The sequence below is a fragment of the Chaetura pelagica genome, unplaced genomic scaffold (genome assembly GCF_000747805.2).
Source record: "Chaetura pelagica isolate M959 unplaced genomic scaffold, ChaPel_1.0 scaffold121, whole genome shotgun sequence".
In the NCBI taxonomy this organism is placed as follows: Eukaryota; Metazoa; Chordata; class Aves; order Apodiformes; family Apodidae; genus Chaetura; species Chaetura pelagica.
Window position 1 is genome coordinate 2,214,276 of NW_009954546.1, and position 19,693 is coordinate 2,233,968.

The following is a 19,693-nucleotide window of genomic DNA, read 5'->3' on the forward strand; positions in this document are numbered from 1 at the left end:
CCTAGTCCCGCCCCTGCTTCCGGCCGCGGCTCCTCCCCTGCAGCAGCTGCCCCCCCACACACACACACACAGAGGGTTCAGTGCCACGTGGAGATGCCATTTTAAGTCAGTTTTGTCTGCTGACCCAAAGGGCATTTCATCTTCGTGTAAGGAAATACCTGGTCCTTCACAGCCTCCCCCCCAGAGCCTTCCTCTCTCCAGGCTGAAAAAACTCAGCTCTCCCAGCCTATCTTCACAGAAGAGGTGCTCCAGCCCTCATTTTTCATGGCTGTTCTCAGGGCTTGTTCCAACAGGTTCATGTCCCACTTGTGCTGAGGGTTCCAGAGCTGCACACAGTATTCCAGGTGGGGTCTCACCAGAGCAGAGCAGAGGGGCAGAATCACCTGCCTTGACCTGCTGGCCACACTTCTTTTGATGCAGCACAGGCTGTGATTGGCCCTCTGGGCTGCAAGTGCACATTGTTTGCTGATGTCCAACTTTTTGTCCACCAGTAACCCCAACACCCTTTCTGCAGGGCTGTTCTGTATCACATCATCCCCCAGCCTGTATTGGTAGTGGGGATTGTCCCCACCCAGGCACAGGACCTTGCACTGTAGAGATATATGTAAACTGTGAAATTTGGTGTGTGCCTTGAACTAAGAAACAAATACAGATATTTAATTTATATCTTAGTCCTTTGCCTTATATATACAATGTGCAAAGATTATTGAAAAGGTTATAGTATGTTTAGTAGAAATTTTATTTTTTTATTTCTTAGTGTATATTTTTATATTCGGATTCTTGGTAAACAGGAAAACAAAACAAAACAATACAAAACCCAAAAAAACCCTCACCAAAACAACATTTCTTTTTTTCTAATTCAAGAAAAGGCTTATTTATATTTGACCTTGGAGTCCTTGACTCTGTAATGAGCAATCATGGCAAGGGGAAAAAGATGAGAAGTGAAAGACAACATCAAAAGCTAAAGTAAATGACTGAGTTAAGAACAGAAAACCAAGTTTACATTCAGTTTACATAAAGAATTAATGACTCAGAAAATGGATCACTGCAAACATAACACTAAAATATTTTTGCTGTTTAGTCTAATAAATCATCAGCACTAATATGTCATAACAAAAATATTACAGAAGTAAATTAATTCATATCCTTAATGTCAAAAGTATGCCCAGGCATAAACCAGAACATGTAGGTAAAAGACTCTGGCTCAGGAATGGCAGTGCCTAAGAGTTGATCTGTCCCTTTGGAATGATTCAGTGCGAAAAATTAGGAACCCAGAGTTTCCTAGCAGTCAAAGAAAGCCATTAAGCATTCCTGGGGAATGATACTGGGAGTCCTTAAGTTGCAGAATGTCACTTACTGTTGAGTAACTTACACAGGAGTATGTGACCTAATTCCTTATTAGTTTGCCATAAATGGCTATAAATGAGTGTATAAAGTTCTGAGCACTTCTTAGAGATGGATCATCTCACTTAAGCAGAGGTCGTTCCTTGTAAAAGGCTGTTCAGAATAATCATACTTTGTTCCAGTAGTTTCTTTATTAAATCTTTAAACCAGGAAGATATGTCATCTAGGCTGGGAGTTGGGTTTCATACCAGCACTTTTAAGTGTCTACATGGGAGCTAGTGGCTCCATTCAGTTGTGTAAATGTTCAGCTCACTCTAAAATAGCTAAACAAAAAATCCATAATTAGATAAATAGATTACTATTTTTGATCAGTCATAGCCATCTGTAGTCCATTAATTGCATTGACTAGCTTACCACTGTCTATAACAAGAGTTTAGATATTGGCATGCAGCTACATATAGATAGCTGAATTCAGAAGCCTCATCCACACGTTTAATTGCGCATAACTTCTTCATTGCCTGGTCATCCTGAAGGGATCCTGACCTTGTTCAGGTCCTCCTACCAAAGAGACTACCCATCTAATCCTGATGCTGAACAGGTCTAGGTGATTGATGTGAAGAAAAACTGGGGTCACAAGGGGTACAAAGAGACCCTTCTTCTGGCAGGAAAGACTGGGATCTAAGGGCAAAAAAGAGCAAGTGGTATGTCTCTGTGTTTGAGACATGACTTGGAGACCTTGGAGACTGCCCGTGACTTGGAGACCTTTGTATGGTCTCCAGTTTAGAATTGGGTGTTGATTCATCCATTAGCTATGCAACACAGATTACAGGCAAAGACCTGAGGACAGACACAGATCTCCATTTGAATCAGCAGAATGCAGAATCCTTCCTACTTGAGGTCTTCTGTGTTTCTGCCCACCACTGGCCTACTTCTTAACACATCCAGTTTGAAGAGCATGGGAGAGAATATGACCTGGTCCACCCTGTGCTGTATCTTGGTAGTTAATAAACTCTCCTGGGATGCCAGTGGTGATAGTTCAGAGGTTTTGAAATTCTGAGGAAGTCTCAAAGCACAATCCTGCCCTTAAATTACCTATTAATCTGCCTTTTTAGGTGCAGTCTATTAACTTTTTCCTGTAGGAGATGAAATATTTTGAATGATATATAAGAAAACCCTTGGGTAAAAGATACATCATGAATAAATGATAATGGTCAACACAAAAGTCTATTCAAAGGAAGTATTATCAATCAACATGAGTGACTATTGAGAGAGATTTAAGACTGAAACTTCTAAAAGAGCATAAACAATCCATTTCCCTTCAATTTTCAGCAAGAACTGAGAATATATATGTAACATAAAGTCTTTTAAAAATTGTAGCCTAAATTCTGAACAGAGTTAAAAATACAGGACTTGATACTCCATCCTGCTGCTCATAGAAATGTTCTAATGCTGATATGTATATTCATTGCTTCATCATACCTTTCTGCATCTTAGAATCTCTGGAGAACTGATGCTGTCAGGAGGATTCTGATCCTGACCAACTGTTGCCATGGTATTGGTTTATTCTGGCTATGTTCAAGAAGAGCAAACAAGCTTGAAAAAGAAACTGGCTTTAAAATGTACACTCATGCCACAGTGCCGGAGACCAGTTTTTGAAAACTAAATCTGAATTTTTGTGCCATGTGGCAGTTGTTAAACACTGAAAAACCGTACTGATAACCAGAGTTGTTGCTGAGACAATAAATGTGTACCTAAATAGAGGAGAAGCTTTGGGCAACTCTCATGCTAATTGAAGATGTTAAATTGCAGTGTGTTTTTGATACTATTGCGCTTTTGAATTGAGTGTATAATAGGAGTTTATACCTGTCTCGCATCCCTAGATAGCAATATAGCTCTTCTTTTACATCTGTTAGTATTCATTCAATCACAAGTCATCTACTTGCACTAAAAGTGCTGCAGAAGTTTTCAGAAATACATAACAGTACTTTCTGTATGCAGGCCCTGACATAAGTTCATATTATTAGAGAAGAGAGCTTGCTTGATGGAAAAAGGACTAAAGAGTCCTAAAATAAACTTTGTTGGTGTATTATCCAGAAGGATGCAATAGTTTCAGCAAGCACTATTTTAAACAGTAAAGCAAGCGTTGTGAAATCATGTAGGGAATGAAGGAACTTTTCAGCAAGTTCATTTTTTAGAGATGGATAATATTTTTTGCCAAATTACTGAGCATATTCTTCCTTTTCCACAGGCAGAATTCACAGCCATGAGGGACCAATATATGCGAGGTGGAGAAGGCTTTATTATCTGCTATTCCATCACAGACCGACAATCCTTCCAAGAAGCTGCTGAGTTTAAGGAACTCATTTATCGTGTCCGGCACACCTATGACATCCCTTTGGTGCTGGTGGGGAACAAAACAGATCTTGAAGAATTCAGGCAGGTAAGCAACTTCCCTGCTGTTTTTTGGCTTGGTTTTCATTGGGTACCTCAGGGATTTCTGTAGCATATGTTGTACAGTACTAGTGAGAATTATTAGCACAAAATAAGGTTTAATCAAAGGGCAACACACCAGAATTGGAAATAAAATAAGGGCATAGTATGATTTTTTACAATTTTTATTCATATGTTATAGATCTCAGAAAAGCCTTGGCCTATCACATCCACATGTTCATTTTTTTTACTTGAAAAAGAAATCCTCTGTTTTTCTTGGAAGTTACATGAACGTTCAACATGGAAAAAGATTCAGTCAGGATCTTCATGGCAAAATCCCTGGTTTTCTTTAAGTTATCAGTCACTGAATCTAGATTGATTGATTTATTTATTTATTTAAAGATACTAGATTTAATTCAAGGTTTCTTATATACTGACTGAAAAAAAAAAAAAAAAGTTAAAATAGATAAATAAATATGATATTATCTTTTTCTCTTTGCCTGAAATACCAGTGGCTGTGTTATTAAAGTGTTCAGATAAAAGAGTGACATGCGAGACTCGAATTTACTTTGATTTGTGTACAACATTTGAGCCATGTCCCCCCTCCCCCCAGAGCAATAGATTTCTTTGATTATGAGGGCATTGACTGTGGCTCTCTCAAAGTGTTTAGTAATCTTCACTCCTTCAGTTAGACTGTCACAAAGCCTTAATGGTGACAATCCAGCTGCAGTTCAACATGCTGCTTGAGGCTTCAGACAGCAGTGCCACATACAACCTGTGTTACAATCTGTGCAACTTCTGGGGTTCTTATATACCAGATGGGGAGGGAGACGGATTCACTTGTTTTGAGAGAAAAGGACATTGCACCTGATCCCTATAGAAATGGGATATGATTGATTACCTACAGTTACCTGTAGATGAAGTTTTCAGGAATACTCATTTCAGTAAGTGAAATGAAGACTTTTTTTTTTTTTTTTTTTTTTTTTTTTTCCTCCAGTGATTTTTGGTACCACCTCTTTCTGATAGCCTGTTTTGTTGGACTTTTATATTTTAATCATTATCAATAGATAGAAAAAAGATACACCTAATTTAAATGTTTTACATGTTTCTTGATTATCTTGTCTGGTCTCCAAACAGGAAAGTTAGACTGCATGAATGTCTGAATTGGATATCACAAACAGCACTCTGGATTAAAGGGCAGGGGGAGGTACTTGGGAATGATACTATAAATTATGTTCTTGAAATGTGACAGACACACAAAGAACTTTAATACAAGGTTGTCACTGAAGATTCTGCCTGCATGCATATCATGGCAATTCTAAATCATGGTCTGTATGTTTAAAAAAGCTTTCAAGAAGCCTGGACTTAGGCTTTAGGAATCTTCTCCTTCATAAGCCCTTTACAGCTGTCAGCAAATACAGCAATGTCACAAGGGTTTTCTCAAATATTCTCCAATCCAGACCTTGAGCTATGGGACACCCTTGCATCAAAGAATAGTACAATAAAATAATGCAGATCTTTTCCTTTGAATAATATACTTAAATACAACTATGTCTACATAAGCAAGTAGTATGAACCAACAGGAGGAGAGCTGTAGAACAAAACAGCATATTCTGAAATCCACATTTCAGGGATTTATTTTTAACTTTGGAGTAGCTCTACTCCAGGGTTATTGTCTCCATTATTAGTTAAGGCTGAGGTGTGTAAGTGGTGTTCCTGGAACAGATCTTCTCTTAAATTTCATCCATAGATCAGGTAGTGTTCTTGAAGACCACCCCACAGTCTCAAGCAAGTCTTGGGTAAATGGGGGTGATTAGGAGATGCTGTTCAAAGTGCCTCTCTGACCTAAACTGAAGCACTAGTGTGTTGGAAGCTATCTCTGCCCAGCTTTAACCACGTGTAAATCAGCTTTGGCAGCTCATTATTTCACAACGGGTTCCTGAGGTTGTGATATATGTCTAGCAAACACTGAAATAAGTTGTATCTACAGTTACTTTTTAAGTTAAGCAATATTTAAGTAACTTGATGAACTGTGGGAAGGTAGATTGAAATCTTTTCAAGGTCTTGTATTTTCATTATGGCTTCATTAAAAGTGCTTGGGTGGTCAAGAATGGTAGGCAGCTAACTCTGGGGTGACAGACAGTGATGAGCTGACAACGTACTCATTAACATATCAATGATCAAACAGTGAGGCACACAAACATACCAAATTCAAACAGCTGAGAAATAGTACATGTCTGAAGGCAATTAGCCAGATTGGAATTTGGCCAGGACACCAGGGCTAATATTGTTTCTCTATTTGATGACATTTACCCCTCATGAAATTCATTAAATCTACTGTAATGTTATTCATGGTATTTGGAAACATAACATTAAGTTCAACATTCCCAGGCATCATTTCCATTTAATGACAGTCCCACAACAATCAGACAGGCTGTAGTTACTCAGTCAGACAAAGCTCATGTTTGAAATGCCATTCCTTACACCATACAATTAATGATGTATGTCTCTTGCCTCAAATCCATCAACAGGACTACAAGAATAAAAATAATCTGCAATTAAAATTGTGTTTTAGGGGAAACACTGCTGGAAAATAAAACCAGCAAGTTTAGTATTTTAAAAGAATGTTTGTATTTTCTGATAATTTCAGCAAAAGTACTGTTGTCTTTAAATATGTAATTTTTAACATCTTAAGAAATGGATTTGTCTGTACTTCTTTAAGCAAGTTCTAATTATGTTTATCAACCTAATGAGTTGGCACTTTTTATTTTCCCTGAAATAATGTGAGGAAACAACTGTGTAAAATCTGTGGGAAAAAAATATAATAACCCGTTACCTTGATGTGCATATCCAATCTGGTGGCAAGGCTCCCTCCTTTCTCCATTCCTTTCCACTTATTTTTACTGCAGCTTTCTCTAGCTTTTTCTGACCTTGTTCTGCTTTGTGTTCAAAATTGTTAATACATTCACTTGCATCCATTGCTTGATTTTTATCCTTTGTTCCAATAAATATTTAAGTATTATATGCATTTTATCCCATAGCTTTTTAATTAAAAAAAATGGAGCACTAAGTGCTTCATTAGATACCATTTTAATTTCAGTATTTTATAATATAAAAATAATCAGATTAATAATAGGTTGTATGTCTTTTAATGTAATTAGAATTTCAGAAACATTTAGGACCAGCTGTTACAAAGTACAATAGATACTTTTACTTCAAACAGTTTTTGTCACTTTAGCCCAGGTGAACATCTGCTTCTTAATAAAGTTCAAAATCTCTATAATAGATAAACACCTAGAATCACAGAATCACAGAATGGTTTGGAAGCGACCTTGAAGGTTATCTAGTTCCAACCCTCCTGCATGGGCAAGGACACCTTCCACTAGTTAAAACTAATTAAATCTATTAAAATGTATTAATTTTTTTAAAATGCAATACATAACTACCATGTCAGACTAATGATAATTTGTCACTTTTTATTACAATATTTATAGGAAAGACATGTGATTTGTTTGAAGAAAATATTAATAAGACTTTGTCTACTGATCATTGTAAAATATTACATTCAATTCAGAAGGGAACCAACTATATAAGCTCCTTTGAACAATGTGCTGTAGCTCTGAGCTGGAAAGAATAGATACTTTCTAGCTGCTTTTTCAAACTTTTAATGTTTATGTGAGAACGCCTCTGGAAATTCTACTTACGTAGAAACTGCAAAGCCTTTATGGAGCAGTTTTTCCTATACACTTTTGTTTGACCCCGGAGGAATAAGCTCTGGGCTCAGCTCAGTTCATGGATAACATGTTGATGTCCATTGAGGCAAAGGTTATGAGGGCAACTCACGCTTCATTCAGCTCTTGGCCTCTCTGGGAAGCCTGTCATCAAAGTTTTTGCTTTTGCCAGTACAGTCTTGGCCCTGAAAAGAATTATGCAGTTGTTTACTCTTCCACACACAAATTGTCTTGTTGGCTTCAAGCACAAATCTGAGCAATAGCAGTGTTTTTCAAAGCATTTCCTTTCTTCTCTCCCCCTCTACAGCCTGTCTCCTTCAGCAGGAAAAAAAAAATGAAATCAATATGAAACCTGTCTTTAACATGGAATAATATCGATTACAGGGGGTTAATTATATATTTTTCTTTCTAAAGTTTTATTATACCCTAAGATAATGCTCAAATTAGGATTACAATGGCTCAATGGATTTTCAAGATGTGAACCAGTGACATACAGAACATTCTCACTTTGATAATGTTTTACTCTGGAATTTGTTCAAGACATGCTGACTGATTGGTTATCAGATACTGTAAGCATCAACTTTTAGATTTCTCATTTTCACAGCTGCTCTGCTTTCACACTGGCTTCTAAAATCTTAAAATGTCTGTTGAGTCTGACACAGCTAATGTTTTGGTTTTTTTTTAACTTTTTTGTTTGGTTGGTTTCTTTTGTCCTAATAACTGTTCAGTATACTTCAACCACAAAACACTGTCAGTCTATACCTATTGGAGCCTGGCTGAGACATTGAAAATATTTTAATAATATAATATTATATTTTATTGTCATTTTCCATTAATGACTGTGAAACAGTATTTACTAGATGCTGTCTTGCTCACTCATGAAATAAAATATTCTGAAGTTCTTAATAGTATCAGGATTAATTTCCTTTGCTTTTATGATTAACGTTGCTCTCAAATTTGGAAATGTCCTTCACCACTGGCAATTCCATTTTCTCTTAAAGGCATTTGAGTGGAAGAGTATTTCTACTGAATTTCTTCTTGCTTCAAATTTTCAGGCCAGTGCGCTGCAAAAAGAATAAAAGGTTTCTTTCTTTCTTCTGAACTTACATACTGCAAGTCAAGGGAAATGCATTTTCTGTTGTTTACTGACAGAGAACAGTATACATTTGAGCTAACTATAGACATGGTTAGGTGATTATACTAAATTATTGGTCCATATTCTCTATAAAATTTGTGCAGAAAGCCTGGATTTATCACATCTCATTGAAGTGTATTGTAAAATGGTATGTACCTGCCTGTGAAGACATCAATCTTTCTGTTGACTGTAGAGGCAGGCATGGACAAATAGCTTCTTAGCCTTTATACCAAAAAACTTCGGTTAGATGAAGACTAAGAAAACTGTTGATAAAACTCTTTCACTTGAGAATATAAACTTACTGATTCATTCTGTTGTCATTGTTGCTACTAAATCCAAGCTAGACTTTTGAAGCATGCTCTGATTTCCTTTTGTGTTTGACTTAATTAAATCTAGTAAATAGACATTCTTAGGTGCTGCTTTCTTCTAAAGATCTGTGTTGCCATGATTTGGACAGTTACCTTATCACCCAGCCTCACCAGGGAGGGTGAATTGGGGAACATGAAAGAAATCCGTGGGCTGAAGTAAAAAGATATTAAAGAGATTAAATGTAACAATAATAATAAGGAACTAATACTGTCCCCACTGCTGACTAGGATACAAAGCTACCTCAGCCCCAGTCACAGAGGTAAGCTCTGCACTTGCAGCAAAGGAGGCTGGATGCCCAGCCCTGCAGCACGACAGCTCCATCCTGAACAGGTCACAGCCAATGGAGGATGGACCTCAGGTGGGGTTGACTGAGAGACCAATGAGACTTCCTGGGCCGGCAACCACGGTAGAAGTGAAAACATCCCCCTGAACCTCCTAATGTACAGTAAAGGTGACATTTATGGTATGTATGGAATAGTTGGCTGGCCAACTCGGATCAGCTAGCCTGGGCTTGGCTCTCCCAGCCCACTGCACCTGCCAGGTTCAAAACTACTCTCAGCCTTTGTCACTGCAGGAATCTGCAAACCAGAGCTGGGAATAAACAAAAACAACACATCTTGTCTCTTCTGTCCTCACGGAGTTGGACTCTGCAGTTTCCCAGAATCACATTTTCTCTGAACAGAATATTTTTCTTAGAATTTTGTTGTAGCAAAACTTGGAGAAGTGTGAACAGTGATCTTAAAATATTTTAAAAGTATTCAGGCAGGCTTACCCTAAACAATTATGAAAAAACATAGTGGTACCCTTAATATGAAAAAAATATATATATCCAAGCACTCAGCCTCCCCCACCCTCAAAAAACAGCCCCAAACAACAAGCACAAAATGAATCCCCCCCCAAAAAAAAACAACAGATGAGAATATGGCACGGAAGATTCTTTAAAACTATTTATTGGAAAGTTGCAATGAATTTTTACATTACTTCATCTATCCATCTTGATGTTACCTTGGCAATTCATTTTCTATGGACAACCATGCAGCTGCATTTTTCTAGCATGAATATCCACTGATATTTTTTAGGAATTGCTATCATCTTGCATTTGCTTGTCTACATGTTGCCCTCCCTTCTTGACATCACATCATACTCTTCAAATTTTGAATAACATTCACCAATTTTGTTGTTTTCAAGGAGCTATGAGAGTTGTCTGAATATGTGTAACTAAGACCACTGAAGTTCTTATTACATCTTATTATCTTTGAAAAACTATCAAACATTTAATAATCACTTTCTTACTTTACCACAATATGTATCTCGAGTCTGTCATGTTCCTCTAGACCTCTCATTTAATTTATTTTTCATTACTTTCATTTTTTCAACATTTACTTCACACCATACATTGTCCTAAGAAGTCTTACTTATATCATTAGAATAAAATCTATTAAGTGTTTTCCTCTCCCTCCCCCCAAAAAAAGAAGTATGTGTTTTTCTATGCCTATGCAATTGTAGAAGTCAGTTTGGCAGCTGCAGTTTCTTGGAAGAAAATCCTATTATCATCAACTAGCAAATATGTATTTATACATAGTTTACCTCTTTGTCATTACAATGCTTTTATATTTCTGCACAAAACCCCAGAATTCATTTTAAGCTGGCTGCAGTGAATGAAATCAGACACACAGAAAATTGTAATGAAACTGGTGTCTCATTTCTCCATTCATAATTTTGTTAACCTCTAGTGAACCATCCAGTAAGCCCTGTAATCCCTTCAACACAGAAGACATTTGAAGGGGACTAAGATACAGAGAGCAAACTGCTTTGTAAGAGAGAAACAATAGCTGAACCACAGATGAAGAACATTTATAACAGAAATCTTGGATATTCAGAGATAAAAAGAGAAGCGACTAATTGCTTGTAACCAAAGCAGGAAAACATGAGACACATAGCAAGAGATGTACACTAAAGGTGGTGCTGCATCTCATGGTTATGGATTTTAAACAGCAACACACTCTATATTGTTTTAAAAGGCTTGTGGTACGTGTTAACTCCACCTGCTTTACCTTCACCTTCCACCTCAGAGATTTCGTCCTCATGTATCAAACCCTGACTTGCTGTGGCCATGCTTGACTGGAGGAACACCTTTACAGAGAGCTGGGAAGCTACAGAGATATTTTCTCACCTCTTGTCACCTTTATCTAGATTGTTCCTTAGGGTGCACTTAGTCTATGAGATTTGTCTCTTTGGTCTGTAAACTGGGAGATGGGCTGTTGAGATTTTAATGCACTTTACATTAGGCAGCCGTGGCAGCAAGATTTTTCTTCTTAGTTAAAGCAAGCAAATGCTGCTGGAAAGTTACCCACACAAACCTACTGCAAAACAGCCTTGTTTGTGAGTATCAGGATACTGTTGCATTCCTCAGGGCCTCTTAGAGGGAAATCTATTGGTTGCACAGTGACTACATAAAGACATACAGTTTACAAGGAAAATCACTGTGATACCATTTGTTAGGTGCAAACTGGACTATAGGAAGTTCTATGTATATATCAGAAAAAAACTTCTTCACTGTGAGAGTGATAGAGCCCTGGAACAGGCTGCCCAGAGAGGCTGTGGCAGTCTCCTTCACTGGATACTTTCCAAACCTCCCTGGACACGTTCCTGTGTGATGTGCCCTCGGTGATCCTGCTCTGGCAGCAGGGTTGGACTGGATGATCTTTTGAGGTCCCTTCCAACCCCTAAGATTCTGTGATTCTGTGAGATTACGTGATACATGCTGCTATTCTTACCTCGGAAAAATCAAGTTTTCAGCCTAACTCTTTAAAAATATTTACTACAGTTCCCACTCAGGAAGCTATTTAAATATATGCTTCATTAGAATGGAAACAATATATATTGTTCATGTTAATCTGTACTTGAGCAAAGATGTTGTCCTAAAAGTGAGACAGGAATGAGCAATGCCAAAATGAAACTCCCCTGGCAAAACAGGAGATTAATTTAGGAGACAGCACCTACAGGGTGTGTTCTTTATATAAAAATGTGAATTCTTGGTAGCAAGGAAACTTTCCTGTAGGCTTTTGCAGTTGTAGCTTAAATTACTTGAAAGAAGAGATTTTGCCAGAATTTAATTACAGCTCATCATAGTGTCTCTAATAATAAGGCCTAGCATTTAAAGAAAAGATTAATCAGTTCAGCTGACTTTTCCCCTCCTCCCTACCACACCACTCCCCCCCCACCAATGAATTAGGAACTTAAAAAGATTTGTTTATATCCTGATCTAACAACCTGGCGAAGGATACCAGCATATTAGCTTCAGATGCTGTGATGGTTTTTAAGCTGTGCAGTCATGACAAGCAAAAAAAGAGACAAAACCCAAAAGCCCCAAAAAACATTACCTAAACAAAACAACATGCAGACAAAAATTAATGTGAAAATATATGTGTCTTATTGTCTTATATCCATTCTGGAAAAGTCCAGTTTCTCATCTATATTGTCCAAATTATACAGTATAAAATTTATACTTATTGGAAGCTCCTACATCTTTGAGTAAATGGTTTGATATACTATAATTAATTCAAGAAGATTCACAAAATTACCCGTGATAAAATGACATTGAAGCACTTTACTACTGTGACAGTACAGCTGAAACTCAGTATTTTAAATATCTATAAAATATCAGAACTCAGGCTTTGGTGTTATAGTCATCAACAGTATTAATCTAATGATAGAAATGTGGATATCTAAAACTGAAAAACAGGCTTAGGATCAGTACATTACTTGTATCAGAATAGGAGTGATGGTTGCAGATCTGCAGTCTTAACAAAAACTTCTCAAAATTTTGAAGTAAGACTTCAGTCTGAGGCTTTATCTAGTAGGCTGTCTAACTTCTGTTCTTGGACAGTTGTAAAAAAGCTAGAAATGAGAGGGTTTAGAACTAACTCATAAAATTAATAGAAAAAAAAATCTGGAACAGATGGTATTCACCCAAGAGTTCTAAAATAATTCAGGTATAAAACTGCTGAACTATTAACTGTTCTTAAAATGGAATCAGCACTGGGGAAACGAAGTTCAGAACAATCCAGGGAGCTACAGGCCAGTAAATCTGGAATTTGCTGATCATATTGATAGCTACTATAAGAAAGGACAGAAATAACAACTACAAGAATAACTATTTTTTTACAGGCAAAAGGCATCATGGTTTTCAGAGGCTACTCATGCCAAACAAAGGTTTTAGAGTACTTTTGATTAAGTCAACAATCATACAGAAAACAGGGTTCCTGTTTTTATATTTTCCTTTAATTTCCAAAGAGATTTATGTGAATAACAAAAATAAAAAGAAGACATGTCATGTCAATAAGTGTCAAATGGATAAGAAGCAAAGGTAGGAATAAATGTTCAACAGTGAACAGAGACTTTGCTTGCAGCTAGATGTAGATACAGATATTCTTGTTTAAAAATATCCATTGGTATCTGGACAATAAAATGAAACATTTTCAATGTTATTTATCAATATTGGGTAGTAAAAATAAGTTTGAAAAATAATAAAGGGAGAGCCATGACAATGAACACATGGAAAAGGTCTGTAAACAAGTAATCACCTCTGCAAAAAGTCATCTCACAAAAACTGTTGATTGATTCCGTTCAGCTTGACGTTTTGTAAGAGCAAAGAAAGACAACTGGAATGTAGCAAGATAATACAGGACATAGTAGAACAAAGCAAGTGTTACATGTCATTAAGTGTTACTTAAATAACATGAGAAATGTTAGTGTCCTCCTCCTTTCTTCTCAAAAGCAGAATTTGAAAATGTAAAAGCATGTAGACAAAGACAATCAAGGGCTCTAAACAGCTTTCATATGTGGCTACATCAAACAAATGTTGATGTTTTACTTATAAAACTGGGAGATTTTTGGCACAGGGAGAAGAAGTCATTAAAAAACTTTAATAAATTAAGAATATTCACTGTTCCTAGGAATACAGGAAATAGGAAGAATTAAATTAAACTCAATTAATCAGATTGTATGGTAAACAAATGAAAATGTGTTCCTACACAGTGCATAGCTAAACTATGGAGTTCACTGCTGCAGGAATTATAAATGTAAAAGGGTTTATTTTTATGGATTAAAAATCAATTTAATCAACCACCCAAGGAGTATTGAAAAAAAGAAAATTTTAGCACAGGAAGTGCCTCAGCTTTAGATTCCCCGGAGTTTCAAGAGTATAGCAGTATTTTCTCTGCTTTGATTACTTTCATTTCCTGTCCCTAAGCGAGTTGCTTTTTGTGGTAATAGGATGGGAAACAAGACAAAATTATTGACTGATTTATTTAGTGTCATTGATCTTCTGCTGTAACATGTATAAAAACTGAACCATACGGACTAATTTTGATATGACAAACACACAGCAGTCTCATGAAAACATTATTTTACAAAATTATTTACATTTACTTACACTCATATTTTACAATAATGTGTACAGTAACACTAAGTTAGTGTTAATATAAACACAATACTTACATTATGATCATATGATTATGGAATAATTGACATAGGATTACTGCTAATGATAGTAGGTACTTGGTTTTCCCTGCCACTTTTTTTTTTCTTTTTTTCTTTTTTTCTTTGTTTCTTTTTCTAAGGTGGTCTATTCTTCAAGCAAGCTTTAGCTTAAAGCAGAAATCACTGCATAAAGATGCTCAGTCTGCTATATAGAGGTCCAGAACAATGGTCCCCAAAGTCTTTCCTGTCCAAAAGTCTATGCATGTTTTAATATTCTTTTATTTTCCCTTTAAGTGCAGGGAGATTCATAATTTACTAGAATAGTCACATTTACTAAAATAGTTTCTGGAAAGAGAAATCAAAGATTGTCACACCATAGCAAACAATTTAACTCAAATTAAAGGTTTAAAGAAACGTTTCTTACACATATGGTTATATTGGGGGTTTTTTTTGCTTGTTTGTTTGGTTTTTTTTTAATTTAACTTACATATTAAATATGCACATAAGACGGAAGTCCCAAGAAAATCAGGAATAGTGTCAAAGATAGAGTCCAGGAACCCTGATCTCTACTCATTCAATATAACACCAGATCATGTTATCACCCATGTGCATAATTATATGTTTTGTGTCATTTCACAGCAGAAAATAGTAAGTAGGAAGGGGTGGAGAGATTCACAGTTGTAGCTGAGGAGGCAAGCTCCAAAGCCTAAGGCTGACATTGTCTCTCAAAACAATTTTGGCTAAGAGTGCTTGGAAACAGATGTCAAGCTGGGGAAAAAAACCTGATCAACAGTGCCACTAATTTGATGTCCTCAGTGCTTCACTAGCTGGATGATTTCCCATCCTGGACTACTGGCCCATTAAACCTGTCTTTTATTGCTTAGTCATAAACCTGAATGACATAAAATAAATAATTAAGACTAATCAAATAGAAGGCAAAGGATCTATGTGACTGTATTTGTCTATGACAGTAAGGGACAAATTGGAATCTAAGGGCTAATATAGGGAAGCATAAAAAGTGTTTGTTTTCTGTAGCACAGAGCTAAGATGTTTATAGCAATACGGGGAAAACACTAGGTGCATAGACAAAGCTATTATCCCAATTATCTGATATGCCAGGAAGCAAAAATTAAATATACTTCCTGTGCTTTCAGAATGACATTCACCTTTTTAATTAGAGGAAGAGCCTGAATAAATTTGTGTTTGAAGCTGGATGCTTACTGGATTCTTAAAGGCTTATGCTTACTTTGAGGAAAAAAATCTCTGATTTCTGTTACATACTGAGAGAAAATCTCAACTTTCAGATCCAACATTACTGCACTGAAAAACTTGCAAGTTGAAGCTTACCCTGTCCGTAATTGCAAGTACTTGACCATCTTGCACAGCTAGATGTAACTAAAGAATGATGTTCTACTGTGCTTTCTCTTTCTTTTTAATAAACTGTATAGTTTATATTTTTAATATTAGTACTTTCTACAGGTCATTCTCCAAAGAAAAAATCATGCTGGGCTTTCCTTTAGCTTCAGTATATTTAAAGGTAGAGCTTCAGCAAGTCCGAAGTGATTTGAGTTGTTTGCTACATGACTGTTGCTCCTTCAGTCAGGTGGAATAATTAATAAAGTCAGCAGAACTGAATCTTCAGTATCATAATGCATAGTGGGCTGTACATAGTAACTGAATTAAAATATACAAAGTTTCTATTGTCTTGGAACTACACCTTTGACTATACAGACATGTTAGAGATGATTGGCAATAGCCATTTTTGTCTCGTTTCCCAAAGCTGCAGACAATGACACTGCAGTTGGTTGTTCAGGAAGAGTCTATATAGTTTGAGTCATTATCCTGGTGTGAAATTCTGTATTTTTAAAAGCAAGTTACTTTTGTTGAATAAATGTTAATATTTAAGGCAAAGTTTAGATGCTCCTTCTACTCTGACTACCAATTTCTTAATGCAAGTTTTTCCTTAATACTTTCCATTCTGTAAACATTTTTATCAGATAAACTCCAGATATATATTGTTGCACCTATTTACTTACTCAAAGCCAGCTTAAAATTCTAGAGTTGCTAGTCATAGTAAATAATTGCAGGTATTCACCAGATGTCATGTACTATAAATAGTGTAATATACTGTATCTCACTATTTTTTACTTCAGCCTCTCTAAACAAAGACTGGGGAAAAAAAAAAAAAAAAAAAAAAAAAAGTAATATCTAGTAGCCTTTAATTATAATGAGCTGTGAATTTCTTTCATGAAGTATTTTTGTGGTATCTATAGCAGAATGGTTTTCTGGTCAATGTAAATGAGGTACCTATCAACTAGCATATAACTGTTTATAATGGTGCCTTCTCCTCCAAACATCTCAAGCAGTGAGTTGGCTTTGAATACCCTAATATTTTGGATCCCATGTGAGAATTGCACATAATAATCCCATTTTCTGTGTTTCATACTTTCTGGAAGAATGCAGGAATCTGTTGAATTCAGCTCAACAAAAATCATTAGGTGGGCCACTCATTCAACTCCGTAAAGTCTTCATTCCTAAGAAACTGTTGCCCAGTTATGAAGTGCCACTCAGTGCTTTTCTGGAGGGTGTTCTTTACCTCAGCCTCTGAATTCTTGTCCAAATGATGAACAGGAAACAATCAGAAAATGTTGGTAATATCTAAAACACGTTATTTTAGATTGGTTGTGTTGGAGTTAGCTGTTGTCTGAATCCTGTTTTACCCATCCATGTGAGTAGAGTGCCTTTTTCCATGGCTGATCAATAGATTTTGGTTTTGTGGCCTGCAGTTCAACTAATTTTATTAAAAATAAGTAAATGACTGTGGGTGTTTCACTGAAAAAGATGCACTTTAAAAAGTCTTCAGTAGCAACAGACCATTAATGTGGAAACTGATAAACCTTGTCTGCAATTTCTGTTAGTAAGTTTCTGTTTTTTCCTTTCATTTCTATTTTCTCTTGATAGTTCTTTTTCTTTGAGTTTTATCTTGTGTTTTCTTCACAGAAGCACCATGAATAGGCAAAGTCTGGAAAAATCTAATTATGTCTTTTAACAGAAAAGAAGATTATTTGTTGTGCTGAAGACAAAATAACATTTTTGTGATAATTAGGGGTATATAAAAAGTTATTGATAAGATAGATTAATGAAGATTTCATAACCATTACAGCCAAATACTGAGAGCACACTGCTAATACACTGGCATTGCTGATTTTATTAACTCATTTTATTTCATTTCTTGCTGTCATAGAAAACAATATTTTTGAATGTTGCAGAAGCATCTATAAATATTATTTTCTACACAAAATACAATATTTATTAATATGGAGTGAGAAATGACTGAACAATTGTGTAAATTGTGATTCTTGAAAAGCAGTCTAATTAAGCATTTAAGTTTTACTGTGATATTTTTATTATTATTATTTCACCTTTAATAGAAGCTATTTTGTGTGTGAGTGAGCCATAATATTATGTTGTAGCTAGTAGAAATGTTAACATAATTTTTGGTACACTGCGTTAATAAAACAAGTGAAATGAGCCATAGTGGTATGCAGTATCAGGTCAATGTGAGAATTAAACTGCAAGTAATTATAATACTAAGATTGGTTGTATTCTAATTATCTTATGGCTAATAATACAGAAGCGACTGGCTGAAACCAAAATTATTTGGGCTGGAGTAGTTTTAGTATAGATTAATATTACCTGCTACATTGTCATTGTGCTTCTGTGCAATATTATGATAATTTGTTTTTCAGTAAAAACACACCATACTGCTCCAAGAAGCAGTTAAGTTTTCCTTCTATATTTAAATAAAAAATATTGCTAGATTATGAGAAGCAATGACACAGATCCCCTGCATTTATTCTAGGTTTTATGGTGTAAGTAATGTTAAACAAATTTATGTTCTGTGTGTCTTATAATGCAGGAATATGACTGAAAAGATTATCCCTATGAAACTAGTAATTACCAGAGAGAAGCAGTGGATGGACATGATTATAGTCTAAGTACAAATTGGACACCAATTTTCAGTACAAAATTCATGCACAAGATGTTTGATTGCAAGCATATTCTCAGTTGGGAACTTTAGGAAAATCCCCAGGCATGTTGTAAAGTAGTGGGGGAAGAGCTGGGTTTTGTTGCCTTAGCATGTCTTCACCAAGAACAGTCAGCACAGTCAGAAGTATAACCTCATTGGGCAGGACTCACCACACCTGACTAACTTAAGACAGCTACAATGAGTTGTCTAAAGAAGACCTTATCACCCATTCTCCTGGCTTTCAAGAGGAGAAACATGTTCTGTGCTATCAGATAATTATCTGTCTTATTTAAGAATGTTTCTTGGGTTCTGTTTCATCTGACACTGACTATTTCATCCTGGTGATTATAAAAGCATATATGGCTGGTTCAGTTCCTAGAGGCTTTTAGATTCTTCATATAATACATCTACTTATAAGGAATATCACACTTCTAAGAGAAGGCAGAAGAGTTCATCTGCCTTACTTGGTTCATTGCTGGCATATGCCAAAACTGCTGGTTGGAAGGCTCAAAGGAATTAGTAGGAAGCCTCCTTTACATCAAGCTACAACTTGAGCCAGGTGTGGAAATTATACTGCACTTTCATTCAAATGCAGTCAAAGTGGGAGGAATTAAATAAAATAAAACTAAAAATAGAATAATATAATTGTTCTGGTTGGAAAAGACCTTTAAGATCATCGAGTTAAACCATTAACCCAGGTCAACCAGGTCCACCACAAAACTATGTCTCTAAGCACCACATTTGGACATCTTTTAAATACCTCTATGGTGAATGGGCCACTTCCCTGAGCAGCCTGTTCCATTGCCTAACAGAACAATTGAGCCAAGTCTGCAACACTGCCACATAAGGGTTCTATGTCTTACTTATTTATGTTTCAACTGTACTGTGTCTACATTAAAATACGCAATTTCTCTGTCACTAATGACACTTTTTTTTTTTAATTAACAACAATATACCACATTAATCTCATGTCCTAATCACTAAAACAAGAGGTTTTTTTAAGTTCACCTGCTCTTTGAAGACTATAAAATTAGTACTAGATCTTCTTAACACCTTCACACATCTGCATTTATGAACATTTCTTATGTGCAAAAGGTGTGGTTGAAGAAACTTCTCAGAGCACTTTGAAACTAGCATAATTGCAGCTGAGTTTCATAAAGGAGAGTGAAG

The 19,693-nt window shown here is 36.0% G+C and overlaps 1 protein-coding gene across 1 annotated transcript in view; it reads left to right on the forward strand.

Annotated features, from left to right (window-relative positions):
• The window catches only part of RIT2 (Ras-like without CAAX 2), a 172,604-nt gene that overhangs the window by 89,090 nt on the left and 63,821 nt on the right, over positions 1-19,693 (forward strand). Inside the window, exon 4 of the mRNA XM_010005025.1 lies at positions 3,593-3,784. Within this exon, the coding sequence (XP_010003327.1) occupies positions 3,593-3,784 (192 nt within the window). The remainder of the gene's footprint in view (positions 1-3,592; positions 3,785-19,693) is intronic.